This window comes from Thermobia domestica, chromosome 15 (genome assembly GCF_964235325.1).
Source record: "Thermobia domestica chromosome 15, izTheDome1.hap1.1, whole genome shotgun sequence".
NCBI classification, from domain to species: Eukaryota; Metazoa; Arthropoda; class Insecta; order Zygentoma; family Lepismatidae; genus Thermobia; species Thermobia domestica.
The window spans coordinates 148,242,171-148,263,562 of NC_137468.1; the positions used below are offsets into that span (position 1 = coordinate 148,242,171).

The 21,392-nt window shown below is 36.4% G+C and overlaps 1 protein-coding gene across 1 annotated transcript in view; it reads left to right on the forward strand.

The window, feature by feature from the left end:
• Window positions 1–21,392, forward strand: part of LOC145671288 (uncharacterized) — a 1,722,162-nt gene that overhangs the window by 1,592,659 nt on the left and 108,111 nt on the right. Inside the window, exon 12 of the mRNA XM_081740242.1 lies at window positions 16,893–17,208. Coding sequence (XP_081596368.1) covers window positions 16,893–17,208 — 316 coding nt within the window. The remainder of the gene's footprint in view (window positions 1–16,892; window positions 17,209–21,392) is intronic.

A 21,392-nucleotide genomic window follows, 5' to 3' on the forward strand; every position in this document is an offset into this window, starting at 1 on the left:
TCTTCTATTTTTTCTAATTATCGATTAGTGGTTGCTCTTCCTACTCCTCGCTTTCCTTCCATCTTTTCTTCAACAGTGATGTGCAGAAGACAATTTCTTCGCAAGATGTGTCCAATCCAATTGGCCTTTCTACGAAGGATGGTGGATAGAAGCGTCTTCTTATCTCCTATCCGTTTTAAAACATCTTCGTTTGTTACTCTTTCTGTCCATTTTATCTTCTCCATCTTCCTCCCACACCACATTTCGAAGCTCTCTAACTATTTCTTCTCTATCTTCCGTAATGTCCAAGTCTCTGAACCATGCTCCATATATAGCACTTGACCAACTTCTTCCTTAGTCCAATGTTAAGGCTGCTAGTTAAGAGTGATCTTTTCTTGTTGAAGCTTCTTTGGCTATGGCAATTCTTGACCTGATCAGCTGATGTCTTTGGTACAGCAAGCGTCTCTCGTCATAATTCTTCTCAGGTACTTGAAATCACGGATGTCTTCAAGTTCTCTTTGTTTTTTTTCTGACTCGTAAGTGCGAGTAAATTTTGTATAACCATTAAAATTTCATAATCAATCTGTTATACTTATTCATTATACTCCTCTGCATTACGTTTTATATACAAAAAAGGAAAGAAAAGAGAGAGAAAAGTATATTCAATATACATAATAGCTAAACCATCCACTGTAAAGAAATATTTGCAAAAAAAGAAAGAAAAAAGAAATAATAATAATAGTTAGGACAATGTATACCGGTGGGTTATAAAGACAGATAAAGGGATTACTTTGTGCTAATTCCCTGCTAATTAGCGCGCAGCGAATTGGTTACAAGAAATGACTGTATTATGCAAATCCACTTTGTGCATGGTCTATTTACAATTGACTTTAAGTGCAATTTGTTCATCAGAAAAATTCAGGATAATTTGTAAATACAAAAGTACATTCTTCCAAATCTTCAATCAATAGTTATGTTCTGTAGCTTACAGCAAGCGGATGGTTAATGAAAGGGAATGATTCTGAAAGGAACCGACGGAATGACAATGTGAGATGAAACGTCCGTAGAGTTCTCACTGTCCGAGGACAAAATTAGTTTTACTACTAATATATATCTTTCCAACATGTCCAACAGTTTGGCTTTCAGATTTCTGTAGTTATACAATGTTGCACAATACTACATCACACCTTAGTTCAGGAATCAGTCTTCATAAAAATACTTAGGATGATAAAATCAATTGTTAAATGAGCTGGTCAGATAAATAGTACTTAAGAAAACAACACTTTTTTGAGCATTTCCTAACTACAAATTTATTTAATTTCTCAGTAGTATCTATACTTTCCAGTGCTATGGAAAAACAGCACAAGTTCTGTCTTTCTATAAGACTAAATATATTCACTTCACTAAAGATTTAAGATCTACTTGAACTATTCAAAGTAGTGCTATTCAAATTTCCTGAATACATTGTGAGATGAAATTTATCAACACTTCCCAAATTTTGACATGTTTCATATTTTAAAAATAATTTCCGAGCCTTTCTACAGTACTTACAGATGCGAGAGACAAGAAAGATTACAAAGTCTATCATGGCTTGTGTGTGAGCCACTGTTTCAAAACCAACATACCTGATGATAGAGGGTACTCAACAATAGCCTTCGATATAATCTCAGTTTTTGTTGAATCTCTTATTTCAACGGCAGATCAAGTTTTCTATCGCACAGAAATCCGCGTGAAATTCTCGCAACTATCTTGAGGCAGCTGTTTCGAACATCACATGCCAGATAATGGTGGCCAGTCATATTTTGTCTTAGAACAGGGTAAAGTAAAAATCATTGGGGTTAGGTCAGGCTTGTACAACGGGTGCTCTAATCGTTCCTAGCGGTTGAAGTATTAGTCTACAGTTGTGTCCAGGGTTGTCATTAACAATATTGGTCCTTTATGCTGTTTTGAAATTTGACCCTTCCCATAATATACAATCTACGTATGAATGTCAGCAGGTGTAGTGTTTTTGGCCCACAGGAACCGCACCAATGATCTCAGTTCTACTCGACCAATTTTTCACACGAGCAGAGCTCCTTTGTGGCTAAGCGGTTAGCGTACGCGCCTTTAGCGTGGAAGGCCCGGGTTCGATTCCCGGGGGAGCTCATGTGGTTCGGATTCCACGTTAATCAGTAGGTCCCCGTCTCATATAGCCTTGCTGCTGAACGGGACGTTAAACTCAAAGTCAACTCAATTTTCCAAACGAGTCATCATTTTTAACGTCCGTTCTCCGGTATACATAATGAGAATTCGAAGTCTTCAAACTTACACCAAGAGAGACATGTTATTAATCTACAAATTAATTTTCGTTAAGTTACAGTGAATAAGATAAACGTTTCATGTTTTGTGACCATTTTCTCGATCATCCCTCGTATTACCAATCAAAACTCGGACCGTATAGTCTGTAAATTTCACGATACAGACTTCATAAACCTAATAAATATGAAAATAGGTCAAAGTGGACACCACTAATATTTAAAGGCAAAATAAGCTTTGGTTGTCGCTTGGTTGATTTGCACATTAGTGTCTTTCAGTGCCTAAACAATACGAGATGAGAAAATACAGCTTAAAGTGGAATCAGAACTACCGAAATTAGTTTAAATTTCAATGTTCTTTCACCGGAAATAGAATCACATACTCCACAAGCGCGTGCCCAAGCTACTACAACAGGAAAGGGGCCAAAGTAATACGTTATAAGGGGTCCCAAAAGCAGATATAGTAGATCTAGTAATACTTGGTTCGAATATTTGTGTTATTATTTGTTTATATATATATATATATATATATATATATATATATATATATATATATATTGTATATTATATGTTTATATGGAGATGATGCTATTATTGAAAACAGAAAGTAATTCCACTAAATTTTAAGCTATGCTATGCTTGATATTTGCTTGTACCATTTTGTCTATTATCTTTCACGAAGGAAATCCTATTTTCATTTCATTCTGAAAACTTTCTCATAGGAAGGGAAGTTTCTTTTAACATCAAACAAGGTAGAGGAAATGTGATGCTACAAAGTTCTGGAGGAAGACAGTTTAGTTCCATATCTTATGTGCAATTAATTAACTTTATCTCAGTTGGAAATTGGAAATGCAGGATGTTTACTAGTAAGCCTCAAATTAGAAATCGTAGGTTGTAGGCAGAGCTATTTACCATTTTAAAAGCTAACACAAAACTCTACACGCTAAATCGTTTTAGGTTTTTTGTACTGCAGCAACATCGTTTACACTTCCAAGCTGACTATACAGACTTGCGTGCTGTATATTGCTAAAAAGTATAATTTCGATTAATGTTTTAAAGAGATTTTTTCGAGATTATACCTCGAATGCAGTGTACTTTATTCATTACATTCGTAATTTGACATGAATAGCCAACTGAAACTCGTATCGATAATATTTAAAGTTGTACAATGTACTTCGTAATAACAATATTTGTAAAAATAGTTTACCCTCAAACTAACTAACTCTATGGTCTATGGAACCGAGAGGTTTAATGTCACGTTCTCAAAAGCTCTCCACTGACTTCTATCCTTACTCAACTGGATCCAGTTGCAACTTTTTATTCCTATTTCTGTTAGATTCATCTAAATATTTTCCTCCTATCTGCGCCTAGGTCTCCCTAATGGTCGTTTGCCGATTGGATTTTCAGTTAAAACTTTGATAGCGTTCCTACATTCTGGATACATGCCCTACCTACCCGAGTCTCCTAGACATGATAGGCCTTATGCAAAGTCGTTCTGCATAATGCATACTGAAGAGTTCGACTAACTATGTTCCTGCAGTAGTCATACCTTTGGTATGACGCTAATCATACCTCAAAATGACTCTGTATAAGGCCCGATGACTCTAACAATGTTTGGTAAGTGGCATAAATTATACAGTTTTTTATTATAAAGTTTCCGCTATTTCCCATTCCCATTCCTCTTAAGTCCGAATATTCATCTCAGGATCTTGCTCTCAAATACTTTCAGTTTACGTTCTTCACTCAGAGTAAGCAATCATATTTCGTAACCATACAGGACAACAGGCATGATTATCGTTTTTTAAATTTTAAGTTTCAAATTCCACGACAGAATTCGCGCTGACAAAAAATTTTGAACTGAATTATAACATGAATCCGCTGCTTGTCGAAATTTAATTTCGTCGTGGATATGGTTTTGGTCTGTTAACATTGATCCTAGGTACTGTATTTTAAAATATATTCACTTTGTCGAAAGTATTGTTTTGTATTTTAACGCATCCATAATTTGCAGTTATACGATCCTCACGAACAACCATGTATTTAGTTTCCTCTGCTTTAATACTTTAACCTATAGTACTACGATAATTTCAAACATTCATAGTATCACTTTCATTGGTATTGTTTTCAGCTCTGGTGCATAGGTCCCTAGTTCGATCTCAGCTTGCGCCAAGTGAACTTTGTGGTGGACAAACACCGTATGCGTGGGTTTCCTCGGGGTTCTCCCGTTTTCTCTCACTTTCTTCATTCCACCATTTCATGAAATTCTCCTCAACACCGTCTTCTTTAGCCTAGCCGACATAATCGTGGGGCGTAAAACTCAAAGATTTCGTTTCATTTCATTTGTATTGTTCATTCTAAGCGATGGTAAATGAGTGATTGCTATTGTCGCTTTCATTCAGTAAATCCCACGTTTAGATATCTAGGATAGCCATTTCTACGTATTGTTTAGTTTTCCTAAATCTCACCAAAAAATAGTTCCTACATAGGTCTCGGAATATTTTTATTCAAATTTTCCTTTAGTACTTACTTGTGTTATTGTTCCAGTATGAAATAGAATTTAAACTGTGTCTAAAATTTTGTTAATAAGTGCAAACAAAAGCACGAAATTTATTTCACAAAGAGAGACCTCTCATAAATGGGCACTTTGTATATACACATATATCTCGTTCTATAATGTAAATTTCCATTAAGAACTACTCAAAATATCAAATAAAACCATCTTTCTGTTTTTCACGTAGGAATATACAGATACATATCAATTTACTGGAACGTCTGGACTTGGAAACATGATAGATCTACATTGTCAACAATCCAGCTGTGATGACCGCAACGTCGCGCTGTAGGGCAAACTTCGTACTACTCGACATGGACACATGGGGTAGATTTGCAATGGTGAAACCGATAAGGGTCCATAACGATTCAGCACGATGCCAATGGTGCTGCAAATATAAGCATGGACCGCTGATGACTGAAACACGTGGTATTTGGATGAGCTATTGTCACCTAATTTCAAACCACAGGCCGTGTTTATGTGTGGCAGACGCCCACAGAAGTGTCTCCGCGCAGCCGTGAAATATGGTGGCAGCTCTATGATGTTCTAGGGCACAATAACGTGGTTTTCATTAGGTCCTGTGATAACACTTAGAAGTCTCATCACTGTCCAGATGCTGTTTCCGTGCAGCGTGCAGTAAACTGATTAGACGGTGAATGTATAGAATGGCCGACCTATTTTATTTCCAAAGAGGACAAATTCTTGCCACTTGGTTATCTGGTCGAGTATGACGAAATGACAAGTGTGTTGAATGAATTGCAAAGCTCAGTTTTCAAGGTAATGATGATCTACAGTACTCACAGTAAAACTATATGGGCGAAGAGGAACAGTTGTCTGAATAAAACCATCAGTGACGAATCCCTCTGAGTATTAAAACGGATTGCCATCCACAATCTTTGTGCGACTGCGATGTAAGAGATGGAGGGGCTAAAGTGACAACTCCCATAACCTGTGTCAACAATTACAGTCAACCGTGAGTTATACGATAAGGACATATAGGGTCGGGTTCCAATGGCGAAACCGCTAAGGGCATATAACGCTTCAGCACAACGTCAATGTTATCTCCAACATTCAATATGAAATGCTGACTACTGGAAATGTATCTTATTGATGGATGAGTTATCGTGCATCTACTTTCAAACCACTTGCCGTGTTCGTGTGTGGTGGGTGCTTAAAAAGTATATGATCTGCAATGTTTCCACGCAACCGTGAAACATGGTGGCTGTTCTTCGATGTTGTGGACTGCAATATCCTTGTTTTTTGCGTGCAAAATAACTTTTCTTAATTTCTCCTTTGTCCTGTCCTTTTGGGAAAAGACCGAAGGAATACAATAATTTCTCCCGTTTTCTTTTTTTTTCAAACCACAAATAAAAGAAAGTATTTTATGTAGAAAGGAAGTCTGACAGTCGACGTTTTTCTTTATATTCAATTTTTTTATGATTCTTTCTGTCACCTAATGCAAGTAATTCTGTCTACGCTCATGGGGTGTGAGGGTAATTCTTAAACGAACATAAATGACAAGTATAATGACGTCACTAATAATATGAGAGGATTGCTTTCATTGTTCGTCCTTCTCAACTCTTCAACCTTTCGATTGGTTTGAATTCGCTTTATACACTTCCCTTTTGATAAAGTGAATACGTTCAATACCTCAGATCATTATTAAGAGACGAAAACCATATTTCCGAAGAAAAATACCGAGTAAAATCAGGGAAATCGTGTTATTATTCAGTTCAAAATCTCTTGTCGCAAATTCGGTCGAGGAATTTCAAGCTTAGAACTATAAAATGATAATCATGCCTGTTGTTCTGTATGGTTGCGAAACATGATTACTTACTATGAGGGAAGAACGTAGACTGAAAGCACTTGAGAACAAGATCCTGAGATGAATATGAGGACTCAAGAGGAACTGGAATAGAGAATGGCGGAAACTTCATAACGAGGAAGTACATAATGTATACCGTTTACCAAACACTTTTAGGGTCATCAAATCTAGGGGCCTTAGGTGAGCAGGTCATGCAGCCAGGATAAAAGAAAGAAAGTAATAACGCTTTCAAAGTCTTAACTGAAAGTTCAGTAGGAAAACGGCAATTGGGAAGGCCTAAGCTCAGATGGGAGGACGATATTAAGATGAATCTCGCAGAAATAGGAATACAAAGTAGAAACTGGATCCACTTGGCCAAGGATACAAGTCAGTGTAGAGCTTTGAACGCGGCATTGAACCTCCGGCTATCATAGGCCATAGAGTTAGATAGGTAGTTAGTTATATATACCTGGATAATAACTGTATTCCGTGGTTTGACAACTAGGTTCACTACTGTTATTCTGTCGTTTACAATGTTGTAACTTCTTATTCGTCACTTTAGTTACTGATGTATTATGAATCTAACTCCAGTCTCCGTTCCCGAGTTGGTAATTCTTCATTTAATTAATCTGCAATTTTCTCGTATTTTCCCCTTTTACTTCAGTTATCCCTACTATATCCACCTTCAATCATTCTCATGCTCGCTTTTCTAAATTACCTGCTACGTTTACAGTCCTAAAATTCCATCCTGCAATGTGTATTACCTGCCCATAACTAAACATCCTTTTACTCCTTCCAAAAGCCATGGACTTTACTGCTTTTGGACTTTTGTATTTTGATAATTTTACTCTACTCATAGGGGTAATTTAGTTTTCAAGGTTGCCACTCCGATGCTTCTTGTTCCTGGAAAAGGTAGAGTTACGATTTCCCGATTAAAAATGATTTTTTTTTGCCATTACTCTATTTGTTTTCACCATTGCCCACTACTACCGAAGATACCTAGACCTTTCCTATGGACCTCGCTCCTCACTATAGGGAATTCTGTACTAACCAGAGCATACTTTTCCATGATTCGCATCTAATAGGCATGTGCGGTTCAAACACACAAATAAAAATAAAATTTGCAACTGCGTGCTTATTTCAAACCAAATTTACTTTCATGAAATTTAAAATTTCGGGATTCGGGAAAACACAACATAAAAATAAAAATAGTAAATATACAACGTACAAGTGGCCCAACTTATTACAATTGAGCAATTTACTTACTATTTTCATGAAAGAAATGATGGTTTACAGAATTTCTTCAAATAAAATAGTGTAAATATTTCATATTCCAAATAATATAAATTTTAATTATTTTACATCTGCAAATAAGATAAAGTGAAGAAGCATCAGTTTTATCCGTATTGAGGCCATGTCATACGCAGAGCATGTACATTGGTCTATTTGTGTAAGTTCAAAGAAATGTATTAAGCTTGGGATTAAATTTACTCTAATGCTTTCGTAATGCGACTCGTACTCCGCATGAGGGTGTCAGATTATTACAAAATCGAGTATATTGCTCATTTACACAAATCGTCAAATACCTGGAAACTCGTTTTCTTTTAGTAACTTTCAATACGTAATACTGGGTGTATTTGCACAAGGGTTTCTTTTGCATTTTACTAAGAAGCAGAGCTATGGAAACAGACGAGTATCCGGAGGGTTTAGGCGTGTAAGGCAGGGTTAGGACAGATGCACCAGCGATTGATCTTGACAAAGTAGTTCATGTACGGTAGCTGTAGTTGATACTCCGAAACAATATTATAATTTTAAAAATAACTGGTAATTTTTGTTCTCATTAAATACGAGAAGGAGATCATATCTTGGCATCCAAGAATTAAGAAGAAATAACTGTGAAACAATCTTCATTATTAACAAAAGCAGCCTTGGTGTTAGTATACGCAACAATAAACATCAGCAGCTTTGTACTTGAATTTACAGTAAGTACGTAAATTAATAAATTTTTTTATGAAAAGCATCACTTAGTTTTGAAATAAAAAGAAGTTGATGATATTTTGATTTGGTGATATTTGTTGTAAACTTATTTGATCTAGTCTGTACTCTAAAATATAGAAATGCTTTCCAGAAGAGAGAAGGAACTATTTTGCCACCAACTTTAGTTTTAGAAAATAAAGTCCTAATTCCCAATAAATTAATAATAATAATGCGACTCAAAATATTGTATATTACCTTAAATTACTTGTTAACTTTTATTGTACAGTGAGCTAGATAAATAAATCTATCATATAGTTCAACAAATCTTGTATCCATTTCACCATCATTCTCTCCTAATTTTTGTTATTTTAAAATACATATAAACGAATGTATAAATGATAGTTTGATTGATGTGAAAAAATGCATGACTTTTGTTTGCATGACTTTCGTTTAAAGCCCTTGTCTTTGTCATTGTTTTTAGGTTTTCCTTAGTTACGTATTAGTCGCTGGCGCTATTGCATTGACTTGTTAGTCTTGAGCTTCTGTGGCTCTTCTCTTACGTCATGTTTATTAATACTGGGTTAGAGAAGTACTCGTTTTTGTGAGGATTAGGCTCCGCCACTGTCGCTTGAGAAATGAATAAACGTTTCGTATAAATTTTTCAGGAAATCGTAGTTACGTTCGCGTTCACTATTCGTTACGCTGTAGTTCCTTTGGTGGTATAATGCAAATTCTTGTTCATTGCAGTGAGGAGCAAGCTGTCGTACTATTAATTGAACCACAGTCTATTTATAGTATAGGCAAGGTGACCAGAATCTTTACTTGCGAAAACGGGACGCATACGAATAGGCTACGGAGAGGGGGACATCTGATTTCCAGATTGCATTTTGGGACTCAGCAGTGTTCTCAATTTACAAAATATGCAAGTAAGAGTGACAACACACCGTTTCTAACTTTACGTGTACCACACAACAAATAATGGTTCCCGATTGCAAGTTCTACCCAACAATTTTTTCAATTAGTTGAACACTCAGAATTCCCACTCAATTCCCACTTGAACCACGAACACTCAATTCCCATCTGAAAATTCAGAAGTTCTAGACACGGCTGAACCTTGGCAACGAGTGTTGGTACGGAAGAGAGTAGAATTTGCATTGACGATTTATATTTTGAATAATAATTACGGGACACCTAGGTCATTTTTACTTAAAAACAGGACATTTAGGCATCCCGTTCGAGAGTCAGAAAAAAACGGGACACTGGTTGGAAAAAAGGGACTGTCCCGGCTAAAACGGGACGTCTGGTCACCTTGAGTATAGGATGTGTGAAAACTCCATGGCATGAGTAACTTTCGCTATTCGTTACGCTGTAATTCCTTAGAGGAAAGAAGTGTAACTTTTTGTTCGTTACACTAGGAAGGAAATTGTGGTGGTGATATTATATGAAACACGGTTCATTTAACGTTTTACGGTAGCAGAGACATCAAATGAACACTGCAGGTGGGACGAGTTGTACTAATGGAGATAACTGAAGAATGATGGTTCGAAGTCGGCTCCAGATGGCTACTAAGAGAGATGTGCGTACTTATATAGGTAAGGGAGGAGTAGATTTCGTGAAGTTGGGTGATTCTGATGCAAAATATCCAAGAACAAGAAAATACAGGGACTGACCAAACCATGTCAACACCTGAAAGGTTACACTTTACCTTTATTAATAGCGAGTACATTTGGAGAGTACCTTTATTAATAGCGAGTATATTACACTTTACCTTTGGCACGCAGAACGGCCTGCAGTCGACGGGGAATGGTGAAATACACGTTGTGTATGGTTGTCAAAGGGATGTGGTACTATTCTTCCGCCAGAGCAGCTGCTAGTTGTTGTAGAGAAGACGGTGGTGGGTAGCGAACTTGCACATTGGTCTCCAAAACTGACCACTAGGCCTCAATGATATTGAGGTCTGGCGATTGTGGAGGCTATAGCAGTTGTGACACTTCATCGTCGTACTTATCCAGCCAATCCCGAACGATATGAATTGTATGAACTGGATCTCTATTATCTTGAAACACGGCATTTCCATCTGGGAATAAAGTTTGCAACATGGGATGCAGCTGGTCACTCAAAATGGTTAGGCAGTCCTTGGCAGTGACATGTCCATGCAGGGTGATAGTAAGTCCGGTAGAATATCAAGGTACGGCTGCCCAAATCATCACTGAATCACCGCCATGCTTCACTCTTTTAACAGACAGTCTGTATCGTACGCTTGTACTGGCTTTCTCCACATGTAAACTCGGCCAGAAGTTAGAAACACTGTAAACGAAGATTTGTCCGGAAATGAGTCTTGCCGGACTGCTCCATTGTCCAGCTTTTATTGGTGTTGCACCACCCCGAGTGGTTTGGGAATTACAGATCTGCCGTAAATACCCGGAGTCTCTTCTGACTATTTTGACTCTAACAAGGTGTTTGGGATTATTTGTGTATTTGACAGTGTTGTATGCTTTTAGCTCGCAACAGTGTTCTAGTTGTTTAACACTTTTCAATTGTTTGTGGTTAGTGTGAGTGTGTTTGAGGTATGAACATGCTGTTTTTTGGTGGACTATATATCTTGGCCGAAGATCATACAATATTGTTTGAACAATTAGCCATCATTGTTACAAGCAGTTACAACTAAAAAGACCTTGAACATGTTTATTCTTGTGTATTATTTTTGTGTGCAAACTGAAGATTTAATCATTTAAATACAGTGAATTTATATTTAGTTGCATTCATGTGGTATACGAATCAAGCCTTTACAGTCCACTACTCTAAACATTGTTTTTAGCATTGCTATTGTATTTTAGTGAAATTACAAAATATATACATCCAAATTGTATATAAGGTCTGTAAGCACTGTATTCAGCTTAGTTGTGACTTTTGGCGCCGTGGTGATCTTCTACTTGGTCCCAATCCAACCCAGTGTGTGTCTGACTCTGTCACGCAACACTCACTTGCGACCACTTTAATGTTTAGCTCATGCATTCTTCCGGAACACTCGTAGGCAGTCATGATGTTCCAGACTGTGCCTCTTGGTACACCAAATATTTCCACTACTTTTGTCACGGAAGCTGCCATCATATGCGCACTCACAATTACCCTCTTTTAAACTCTGTCAGCTTAGGCATGATTCACAGACCAGTCTCTGAACTGTAACTGGCCCATCTGTACAATTGGCCAGGTTGTATGCCTCTCAGAATGTGCCGGTGAGCACAGAGACACCTATCATTCAGACGCAAATCGTGTTTGAAATAGCTATGTCTTTTATACCGAGGATTTCCACATTTTTGTCCTTCCCCTGTATGTACTTGGAAAGAGAAGCGGATCATATAAACATGTCGATTTAACCTTAACTCTATCTGCAATGATTTAATTACGGATACCCCAAAAGAAATACTTCAACGCCTTGATAAAAGCACAGTTCAGTATTGAAAGCAGCATACTTATCTTTTCGTAAATTAAGACCATGTTTTTTTTTCTGTTCCTTGTGTTTCTAATTCGGCGTACTGAATTTGAATCAACTACTGTAATGTTATCTGGATTGAACATTCCAACTTTCATTTTGTCTTGAAATCTCCATGATTAACTACAAGACTTCCAAAAAAAAAAAAAAAAAATGTCTTCATCCATCTTAAATCTTTTTTGCACTTGTTCATGGATCTATTGTATTAACTTTTTGCATTCTGCAACTTCGTCAACCTCCTCTGATTACTTTTAATGAGGTAAGCAATGTAAAGGATGTATTGGAGTAAACTTTAAAAAACAAGACCTAAAGTTATACCCGTTGTACTCGGCTATATCCTAGAGAAATATTTCCTATCCAATTAAAACTGTCGAAACTGTTCGAAGACTAAAATGTCTGTTTTGCTATTTTATACATTACATGTAAAAATTCAAAATTAGGGCGGTAACTTTTTTGCCTATAATAGGGTTGCCATTCTTCCCGGGAAATCCGGGACGGTCATGGAATCCAGATCTGCGTCCCAGCGTTCCGGAACTATTTCTCGGGACGCTTAAGTGTCCCGGATTTCAGCAAACAAAGGAAGGGAATATTATAGTTTGCCTTTTTCACAAGAATAGGCATATAATCATCCTCTTCAACTACTGAGAATGGCAATTCAAAAGTTAGAAAAAAGAAACTTGGATACATAAAAACATGGATTTAATTAAGTTCACGATTTAATTACTTTGATTGAAAGAGCATTCGTTTCATTGGGCCAGAGGCAAGGGTGCCGATTTCTCTTTATCTTTTTGGGGGGACACTCAGATGGAGAAGGTATACACCGGTATATATATATATATATATATATATATATATATATATATATATATATATATATATATATATATATATATATATATATATATATATATATATATATGAGGATTTTAAAACAAATTTCATTAAAATTATGCAAAATATTGTATATTCATAACTGCAATACGGGGACCCACATGAGTTTTGGGGGGCCCGGTTCCCTCGGCCCTCCCAGGATTGGCGCCCTTGGCCAGAGAAAAAAGGTTTTACTGCTCAATCTTATTGTTATCTTGTTTGATTGAAAAAGGATTTACTGCTTCAATCTGCATCTTGCTTCTGAAATATTGTAACCCTTTCTGAAAAAAAAAGGAAAAAGGGGGCCAGGAGGATAGAACACGAACAGACAAAACCTGTGAAAGGAAATATCATACTTTGAATGAGCTGAAACAGACTCTGAACGCCACCAAATGTAACAGATCCTGAAAACATTTTTTTTTAAGTGCTTACAAGGGGAGCGGGTAAATCAGCTGCTTACGTTTGCTTAACTAGGGAGGAGATCTACTAAAGTGACTAAAAATGTGATTACGTAATGCTTGAACAACTCTATCTAAAGCAAGAAGGTAAATTAGTATATAACACTTTTTCATTTTATGCGTTTCAAAGTTTCTCGTAATTTAGTAGTGTCCCAAATTTTTATTTTTGAAATATAGCAACCCTAGCCTGTAAACATATTCGAAAGTGAGTTGTTTTGTTGAGAATATTATCTGTAAATATATATATACTTTTTTTTTTTTTTTTTTTTTGCAAAGTTAAAATACTAATATACCGTAAATTCTGGAAATATTTTAATGATTTTTAAAATTTAATTTCAGAAAATGAAAGACATCAGGATTGCAAGTGATAGATTCGTTCATTCTGTTTCACTTTACCGGCATTTGTTGTTACATGATTTATGTTAGTCTTAACGCGATACTGGCTACACTTCACCGTTATTTAAACAATACAACTCATTTAACAATATCGTTACTTACTAAAGTGGATATCATTAATTATTAAACTCGTTTGGCACTACTGTTGCTTTGATCCATATCTTGGCTTTGGAGGGAACTAAATGAAATAAGTTCCTCTCAGAGTCTCCTACTTCACTTTATTGATCTTTTGTTTCTCACCAGTAGAGTGTGATGTGATAATGAAAGATGAGGGATTTTGCTGGGTACATTCTCAGAGATCATTAATATTCATCACTGTTGTAGGTAACAAAGGAATTTTGACCCACTGAATACCTACGATCCAGGCGTGTCGACCTCTTCTGTTGAAAACTTTCTAGAGCATTAAATCGAAGACTTATGGTTTTAAAGGCAATTTTTCCTCAGCCATCGTCCAATTACTTTCGATTCGTTGCATGAGATTTCCATAACTTGCTACAATTGCTTTTGTTTTGAACATGTTGAAATTTTCACGGAACTTCATCATGTTTTTTTCTTCTTTTTTTTTAACCTGTAATAAAATTCAAAGTTGATATATCTTATACACAATAATTTCCTATTCTAGTTAATTATTACTTAACGCTAATGCAGAAAGTATGTCATGATTGAAAGCAAATTATAAGATTGATCATATACTAACATCTTTCACTTGTAACGTTTAAGATTAATTCACATATATTATGCCGTTCTCATGCCGTGCCTCGTCCGTGTCCTCGTCCACGAAGTTTCTTTTCAGACTTTGATACTGAAAATTCATTGGGTTGTCTTTAAAAAAAAAAAAAAAAAAAAAAAAAATCACACATGCCGTGCCATGCCTGTGCCCTTCTCTTGTCGTGCGTCGAGCAGCCGCCATGAAGAAAGACAGTGTTGCCAAAAATTTGACACTAAGAGTAGCTAAATAGGAGACGAAATAACTCCAATTTTTGGTGAAATGTCGCTAAAAAATTGTTAAAATCTTAATCCTTTCTACGTTACTGTTAGTGAGTAAGAAGTTAGTGCAAAGTTATTTACTATTAATTAACTTTCCAAATCTTATTAGTGTTCTCCAATCGATGTCTAAACAACTTCCTGACTACATCATCCTTTTACTCCATCTACGGAAGTCTTTACTTCGACCATTTCATTCATTTTCTCGATTCTTCGATTCAGTGATTTGTTCTTTCGGTTCCGATGCATCCATAAGTAGGACCGCTTTAAAAGCGTATAGTTTAGTTGAGTAGGAGTAGAGTAGAGCAAGATAGGGATAAGTAGGGTAGGGGTAGGAAAGGGTTAGCTTAAGGTTAGGAAAGTGATGACCTAATTTCATAAAATTGTGCGGAATCGAAAGAACGAATCACTGAATCGAAGAATCGAAAAATGAATGAAATAACCAAAGTAGAATGAAATAACCAAAGTAAAGACTATCTATATATATATTCTCCATCTATATATTTATATCTCTAAGTACATTAATCTACTCCGTTACAACCACCAAGGTTCAGATCACTTTAACAACTTTACAATGCACTCAGCCACTTTTGGCTCGTATCCACTTTACAAACAACTGCAGCCCTTACGGCTCCATCCCAACATCAATACAATTACGCACTGTTTAAATTAGATATGCTCTTCATTTGTTCTTACAATGTTCTAATACCTTGTCCGATTATTTACTAGCAACATGTTGCCCAACTAATTGACATAACAGTTACTAAAACGAAATTGAATGAATCATAGGTACTAACATTAATTTCGTTTCTAATATATATATATATATATATATATATATATATATATATATATATATATATATATATATATATATATATATATATATATATATATATATATATTAGTTTATGATCAATTTCACTCTTACGCCAAAAATCTTACGCCAATTTTACTTTTACTCACGCTCTTACAGCAGCTTGCTGTAGATAACATATGTGCCTCTAAACGCAAGCTCTGCTAATTTGACATTAAAATTTGAGTTGGGCTCCATTAGAGGGCCAGACATACAACTTGTAATACCAATCAAAGCAAGATTTTGGAGATACACGCTATATACTTTCCCAGCTCGTCTACGCTTGCGCTAATTCAAATAAACGAAAGAAAAAGTAACATGTGTATAAACAGATTCGAGCTGATTGTGCTTGACTACAGAAGAACGAGTTATTCGCAGCACAGAAATAGTTAGGTTTGTAAATAAGTCGCAAAAATGTAATTTAAAAATCACCAAACAACTCACTAGTCGGAAAAATTATTTTTTGTCACTATCCTCTAAGTCGAATCACCTAGACTTAGCGACTTCTCCCCCAAATTGGCAACACTGAAGAGAAAGCAGCCTGGTCATGCCTCGTATGCCGTGATCCTTCGGTTTTCTTCGGAGCACATGAAGCATACGAACAACGCCTTCTTCCTTGCAATCCATTTTGGGGAATAGTGTACGTAGAAGTGATATTTGTGAATGGTTGCTGCCATGGCAGGAGAACGGTAGGGGCACATCTAATGTGTGAATCAACCTTTAGAGTTTCAAACTATGCTGTGCATAAGGGTAGGAAGCCTTCTAGGACGGCAATGTCCGTCTGTCTGTTTGTCAGCCGACAAGTAATAGAGCCAAAAGGGTAAAGCAAGAAATAGCTTCTTGATATGAATTCAGAGCCACAAGAATAAGTTTCATCCTGACCATTGCCCCTCAGTAAAACCAGAAGTTGTGATAATCTACCATTTCTGGTTTCAACACTGATCGCCATTTTATTGATATTGATAGAAATCTAGTAACACGTTCGATCCTCAGTTAATTCTCATAGATCAAAAACAGTAACAGGGAGCAACAAATGATCTATTGACATTTATTCAGGATATCAATGAGACATTTCCTCTGCTTTTAGACTTCAACTGAAACCACAAGTAGGAAAAACTGATCCAACTTATGATTAAAATATTGATTTCTAATTGCACTAGCGGTTTCATATAACAAATTTTCTGTTGCGGAAAAAATGATTATATCTTTTTCTGTTTTCTTTCTTTTTAGCGCAACCAAATACCTACGAAAGAGAGGAATTTCTGTCGGAGATAAGCATGATGAAGAAAATTGGAAAACACCCAAATATCGTTACTTTACTCGGCTGTTGTACTCTTAAAGACCCTCATTGTATGGTGATGGAGTACGTTCCTTGTGGAGATTTACTTCAGTACCTTCGTCGTCTAAGAACTGAGTATGAGAGAAACACAGGAAAGGTTGTGCCCTTTGCGAGCACCATGAGAAGAAATGTAATTTCACCACGACCTAGAAAAGAACCACCCTCTCCTGTTCCAAGATACGTAGATGTTATCGTAGATCAAATGAGGTAAGTCACACCTTGTTGTAAAATTTATTAATTTACTACTTTTTCAAGAACGAAAGTTTATATATAGCTGTTGAAAGATAATCTTATGGTGGAAATACGAATTTTCAAATGGACGATGTAAGACGCTATATTTAAAGGTACAGTTCCATTTTTTTAAATTTTAGGCTCATGTCCCATTCAAACTTACCTAACGAAGCACATCCTTCTTAATTTAGTAGAAGGAATATAGAAGGAAACAAAAACATGTGCCTGTAGGTGCACCTTTCTATTATAATTTTAAAAATAACGTTGAAATAAAGACTATGTCTATGGTCTATGGAACCCGAAGGTTCAATACCAAAAGTTTCTTCTATTCAATTCTTTCCTTAATGAATTGGATCCAGTTTCTACTTTGGACTCCTATTTCTTCGAGATCCGTCCTAATATTATTCTTCTATTGCACCTAAACCTTCCTAATGGACGTTTTCTGATTGGATTTTCATTAAAAATTTTGAATGCGTTCCTAACTTATTTTCCTGAGTCAAGACCTGCCCACTTTAGCCTCCTAGACTTGATGAAACTAACAATGTTTGGTAAACGGTATAAATTATGTAGTTCCTTGCTATGAAGTTTCTGCTATTTCCCATTCGGATTTCTCTTGGGTCCGAATATTCGTCTCAGGGTTTTATTCTCAATTACTTTGTGTTCTTTTCTCAGAATAAGTGACCCCGTTTCGCAACCATAGAACACATGATTGTCGTTTTATATATTTTAAGCTTCAAATTACTCAACAGAATTCGTGATGACAAAAGATCTTGAGCTGAATAACAACACAAATTTCCTGGTTTTAGTCAACATTTGTTTTTGGTTTGTTAATATTTGAAAGTACCCACTTTGTCGAAAGTATTATTTGAAATAAAGGATTATTATTGGAAAAGATAGTAGTCATTTGGTAGCAGGACGGAAGTTTAGTACGATATTGGCTTGCTCGAATTTAGTGTCCTCTTCCAGCACCAAGGGGATATGAAATGTCGCTCTACAGTTCAAGCTGGAATGAAAAACATAGCAGTACGTTCAATGTTTTTAAGCCTCTCTATACTAAACGCAATGTTAACTTGAGAGCCGCATCACAAGCGCATTAATACATGTCGGCGCGCGAATCTTTTCACAGGGAAGCCTTTGTATGTGTATGCATGTGTTTTGGTTTGGCTCTCAATCGCCAGGGTTTCAACTGGCGCTGTTCTGAGTTTCAGCTGATATGCGCGGAGCAGCGTTGCCAGATCTACTGATTTTGCAGGAGATCTGTTTTTTCTACGTTCTACTGATCTACTGCGAAAAAAAATGAAAGTAAACAATCTCCTGCTTTTTCCTTACTTCGAGAAGTTGAAGAAATATATTATTATTAATATTGGATTTTCAATGTTTCCTCACATAAAAAGATGAAATTTCTCTGTGATAATACGCAAAGCACTGTAGAGCATATATTTATAGAGCTTTACTGTATATAATATGAATCCAAAGAATACAACTGTACGTCATTTTCTATATGCATTATGGTTACCGTTTTCATGACTTTCTGTAAGATTTACAAGTAAGTGTTGTTCAGATTGGGACTTGGGTTGGAAGAGTGGCTTAGATCACCTCCACGATCGTCAGCAAGAAATCGTCTTACGCCACGATCACGTGTGAGTGTACCATATAACTACGTTATCGCTACGTGCATGAAAAGACATTTTCCCACTGCACTTGCTCTTTCACTATGTTTTACTTCACACACGTGTGTATCAAATAATATTACTATAAATCGGGACTTTCCCCTTTCATTTGCTCAACGTAGTACATCGGAAATGAATTCTGGACTGCTTGTTTTAACTACTGTCCCCTTAATAATGGCAAATTTTATTGCCCCTCCCCCGGATTTACATTTAAATGCCACCACTGTATGTGTCTACTACTTTTTCCTGTTTTTTATCTTCGAATCTCCTGTTTTTCTAACTGACTGGTCTGGCAACACTGGCGCGGAGCGATGATTTCTCGTCCTTTTCCTGCCGCTTACGAAAAATATGTTTCTTGGTCTATTTGTTTTAATAATTCATGAAGACACGACAATAATAATAAATGTATTGGAAATGCGCACGTCATGTATTTGCAATCCTCACAATTAAAACCCGAGAGCATGAAAACTATTTTGCTTATTCACTTCAATTGATTGAGGTAAGAAAGGATAAGAAATGAAGTTATTCTCATATATCTACCTGGAAAAGGTCAATCATAAACAGAAACATACGAGCAGCCACCCTCCCACACACTAAATTAAAAATACGATTTTTTACATTGGCACTGAGTAAACCACAGCGAACCGGCAACAATCATATTAACAATTTCTTCAATAGTTTTGTCTGCATATTTTTCTCTTAGTCGAGCGTACAAATTGTTGACAATTTACTTTGCTTGACTTTAAAGAGGTTTCCCTTCCTCGTGTTTGCGATAATACTGAGAAGACGATAATTCGGATTTATTCATATTTTCAACTTCGCGCTTAACACTCTTCATGATTTCAGTTTCAGTACACCCACGTACCCACTCTAACGCACGCGCGAAGACGATATTTGGCAGAGCAGTGTTACTCTCTGCACAAAAATTGCAGAAGTTACATGTGAGTTCCGTTATTTCTTTTGTTTCATTTATCAGCAGGCAATGAAGTTTCTTACGGGGTAGTTACTCTATCATATAAAAATATTAAGCCATTTCCTATCCATTGTGGATGGTTTCTAACATTGACCAATTAAGTAATTTTACTGATCCTCTGCCTTTGTTATAAGATTTTTCAAGTTTATAATCTTGCAACACTTGCAAGAGACTCGCATCTTAGCTGCCGGCTTTTCACTCCATTCTTTCCTTCTCTCTTTCCGATTCTGAGTCGTGACGTCATTTTCATAACCCTTTACTAATAAATGTAGTATCATTTATTTTAAATATTGTTTCTGTGTTGACATTTTTATATACTTGAACTCAATTAGCTCTTTGAATTGATCTCCTAAGTAATGTTTTACTTGTGTAACGGGAGGAACTATGTAATGTGCGCGGAGTCGCCTGAATTGAAGCTGCGTATCTCGGCTATCAGGATAAGGTCGCGGCAAGTATAGTAGTAGAAAATGGATCGATCTGGCTCATATGAGGCCAACATAGAACAACATTAGCCAACTCAGAAGCCCCTGGAAAATTGAGCACCTTACACCGAGAACCCACGGTCTTTTACGACCTCCATTTTAGGGGTGAATTTGTTCCCTTTTATGAGCACTTTTTAGGGGGTGTACTCGTTCTCTTTTATGACCACATTTTAATGGGTGAACTCGTTCCCTTTTATGAGCATATTTTTCAACCCCTACGAACATCACACAGCAGAGCAGATAACACATAAGACTCGTTCCCTTTTATGAACACTTTTTCAGGGGTGAACTCGTTCTCTTTTATGAGCACATTTTAAGGGTGAACTCGTTTCCTTTCATGAGCATATTTTCCAACCCCTATTTTAACATAGCAGAAATTACACTGAGACTATGAACACATAGAAGAGCACATAAGATTATGAACACACAGCAGAACAGATATACATAGCACAGCTAATAAAAGAGCATGGCTTATTTTCCAACCCCTATTTTAACATAGCAGAAATTAGACTGAGACTATGAACACATAGCAGAGCATAAGACTACGTAACACACAACCACCTCCATTTTAGGGGTGGACTCGTTCTCTTTTATGAGCATATTTTCCAACCCCTATTTTAACATAGCATAAGACTACGAACACATAGCAGAGGTGTATTCGTTTTCAACCCCTTAGCATAAGACTATATAACATAGCAGTTACGAACACATAGCAGAGCAGATAATAAATACAACCACCTCCATTTTAGGGGTGTATTCATTCCCTTTTATGAGCATATTTTTTCAAACCTTATTTTAACATAGCAGAAATATAGCGAAGATTAAACATATTCCATTTTAAAGGGTGTACTCATTCTCTTTTATGATCACTTTTTCCAACCCCTATTTTAATGTAACATAGCAGTTGGCCTATTTTTCCACCCCTATTTGAACTCGTTCCCTTTTATGAGCACTTTTTCAACCCCTATTTGAACTTAGCAGAGAATACATAAAACTAAGACGATAATGAGGGTGTATTCGTTCCACCTCTATTTT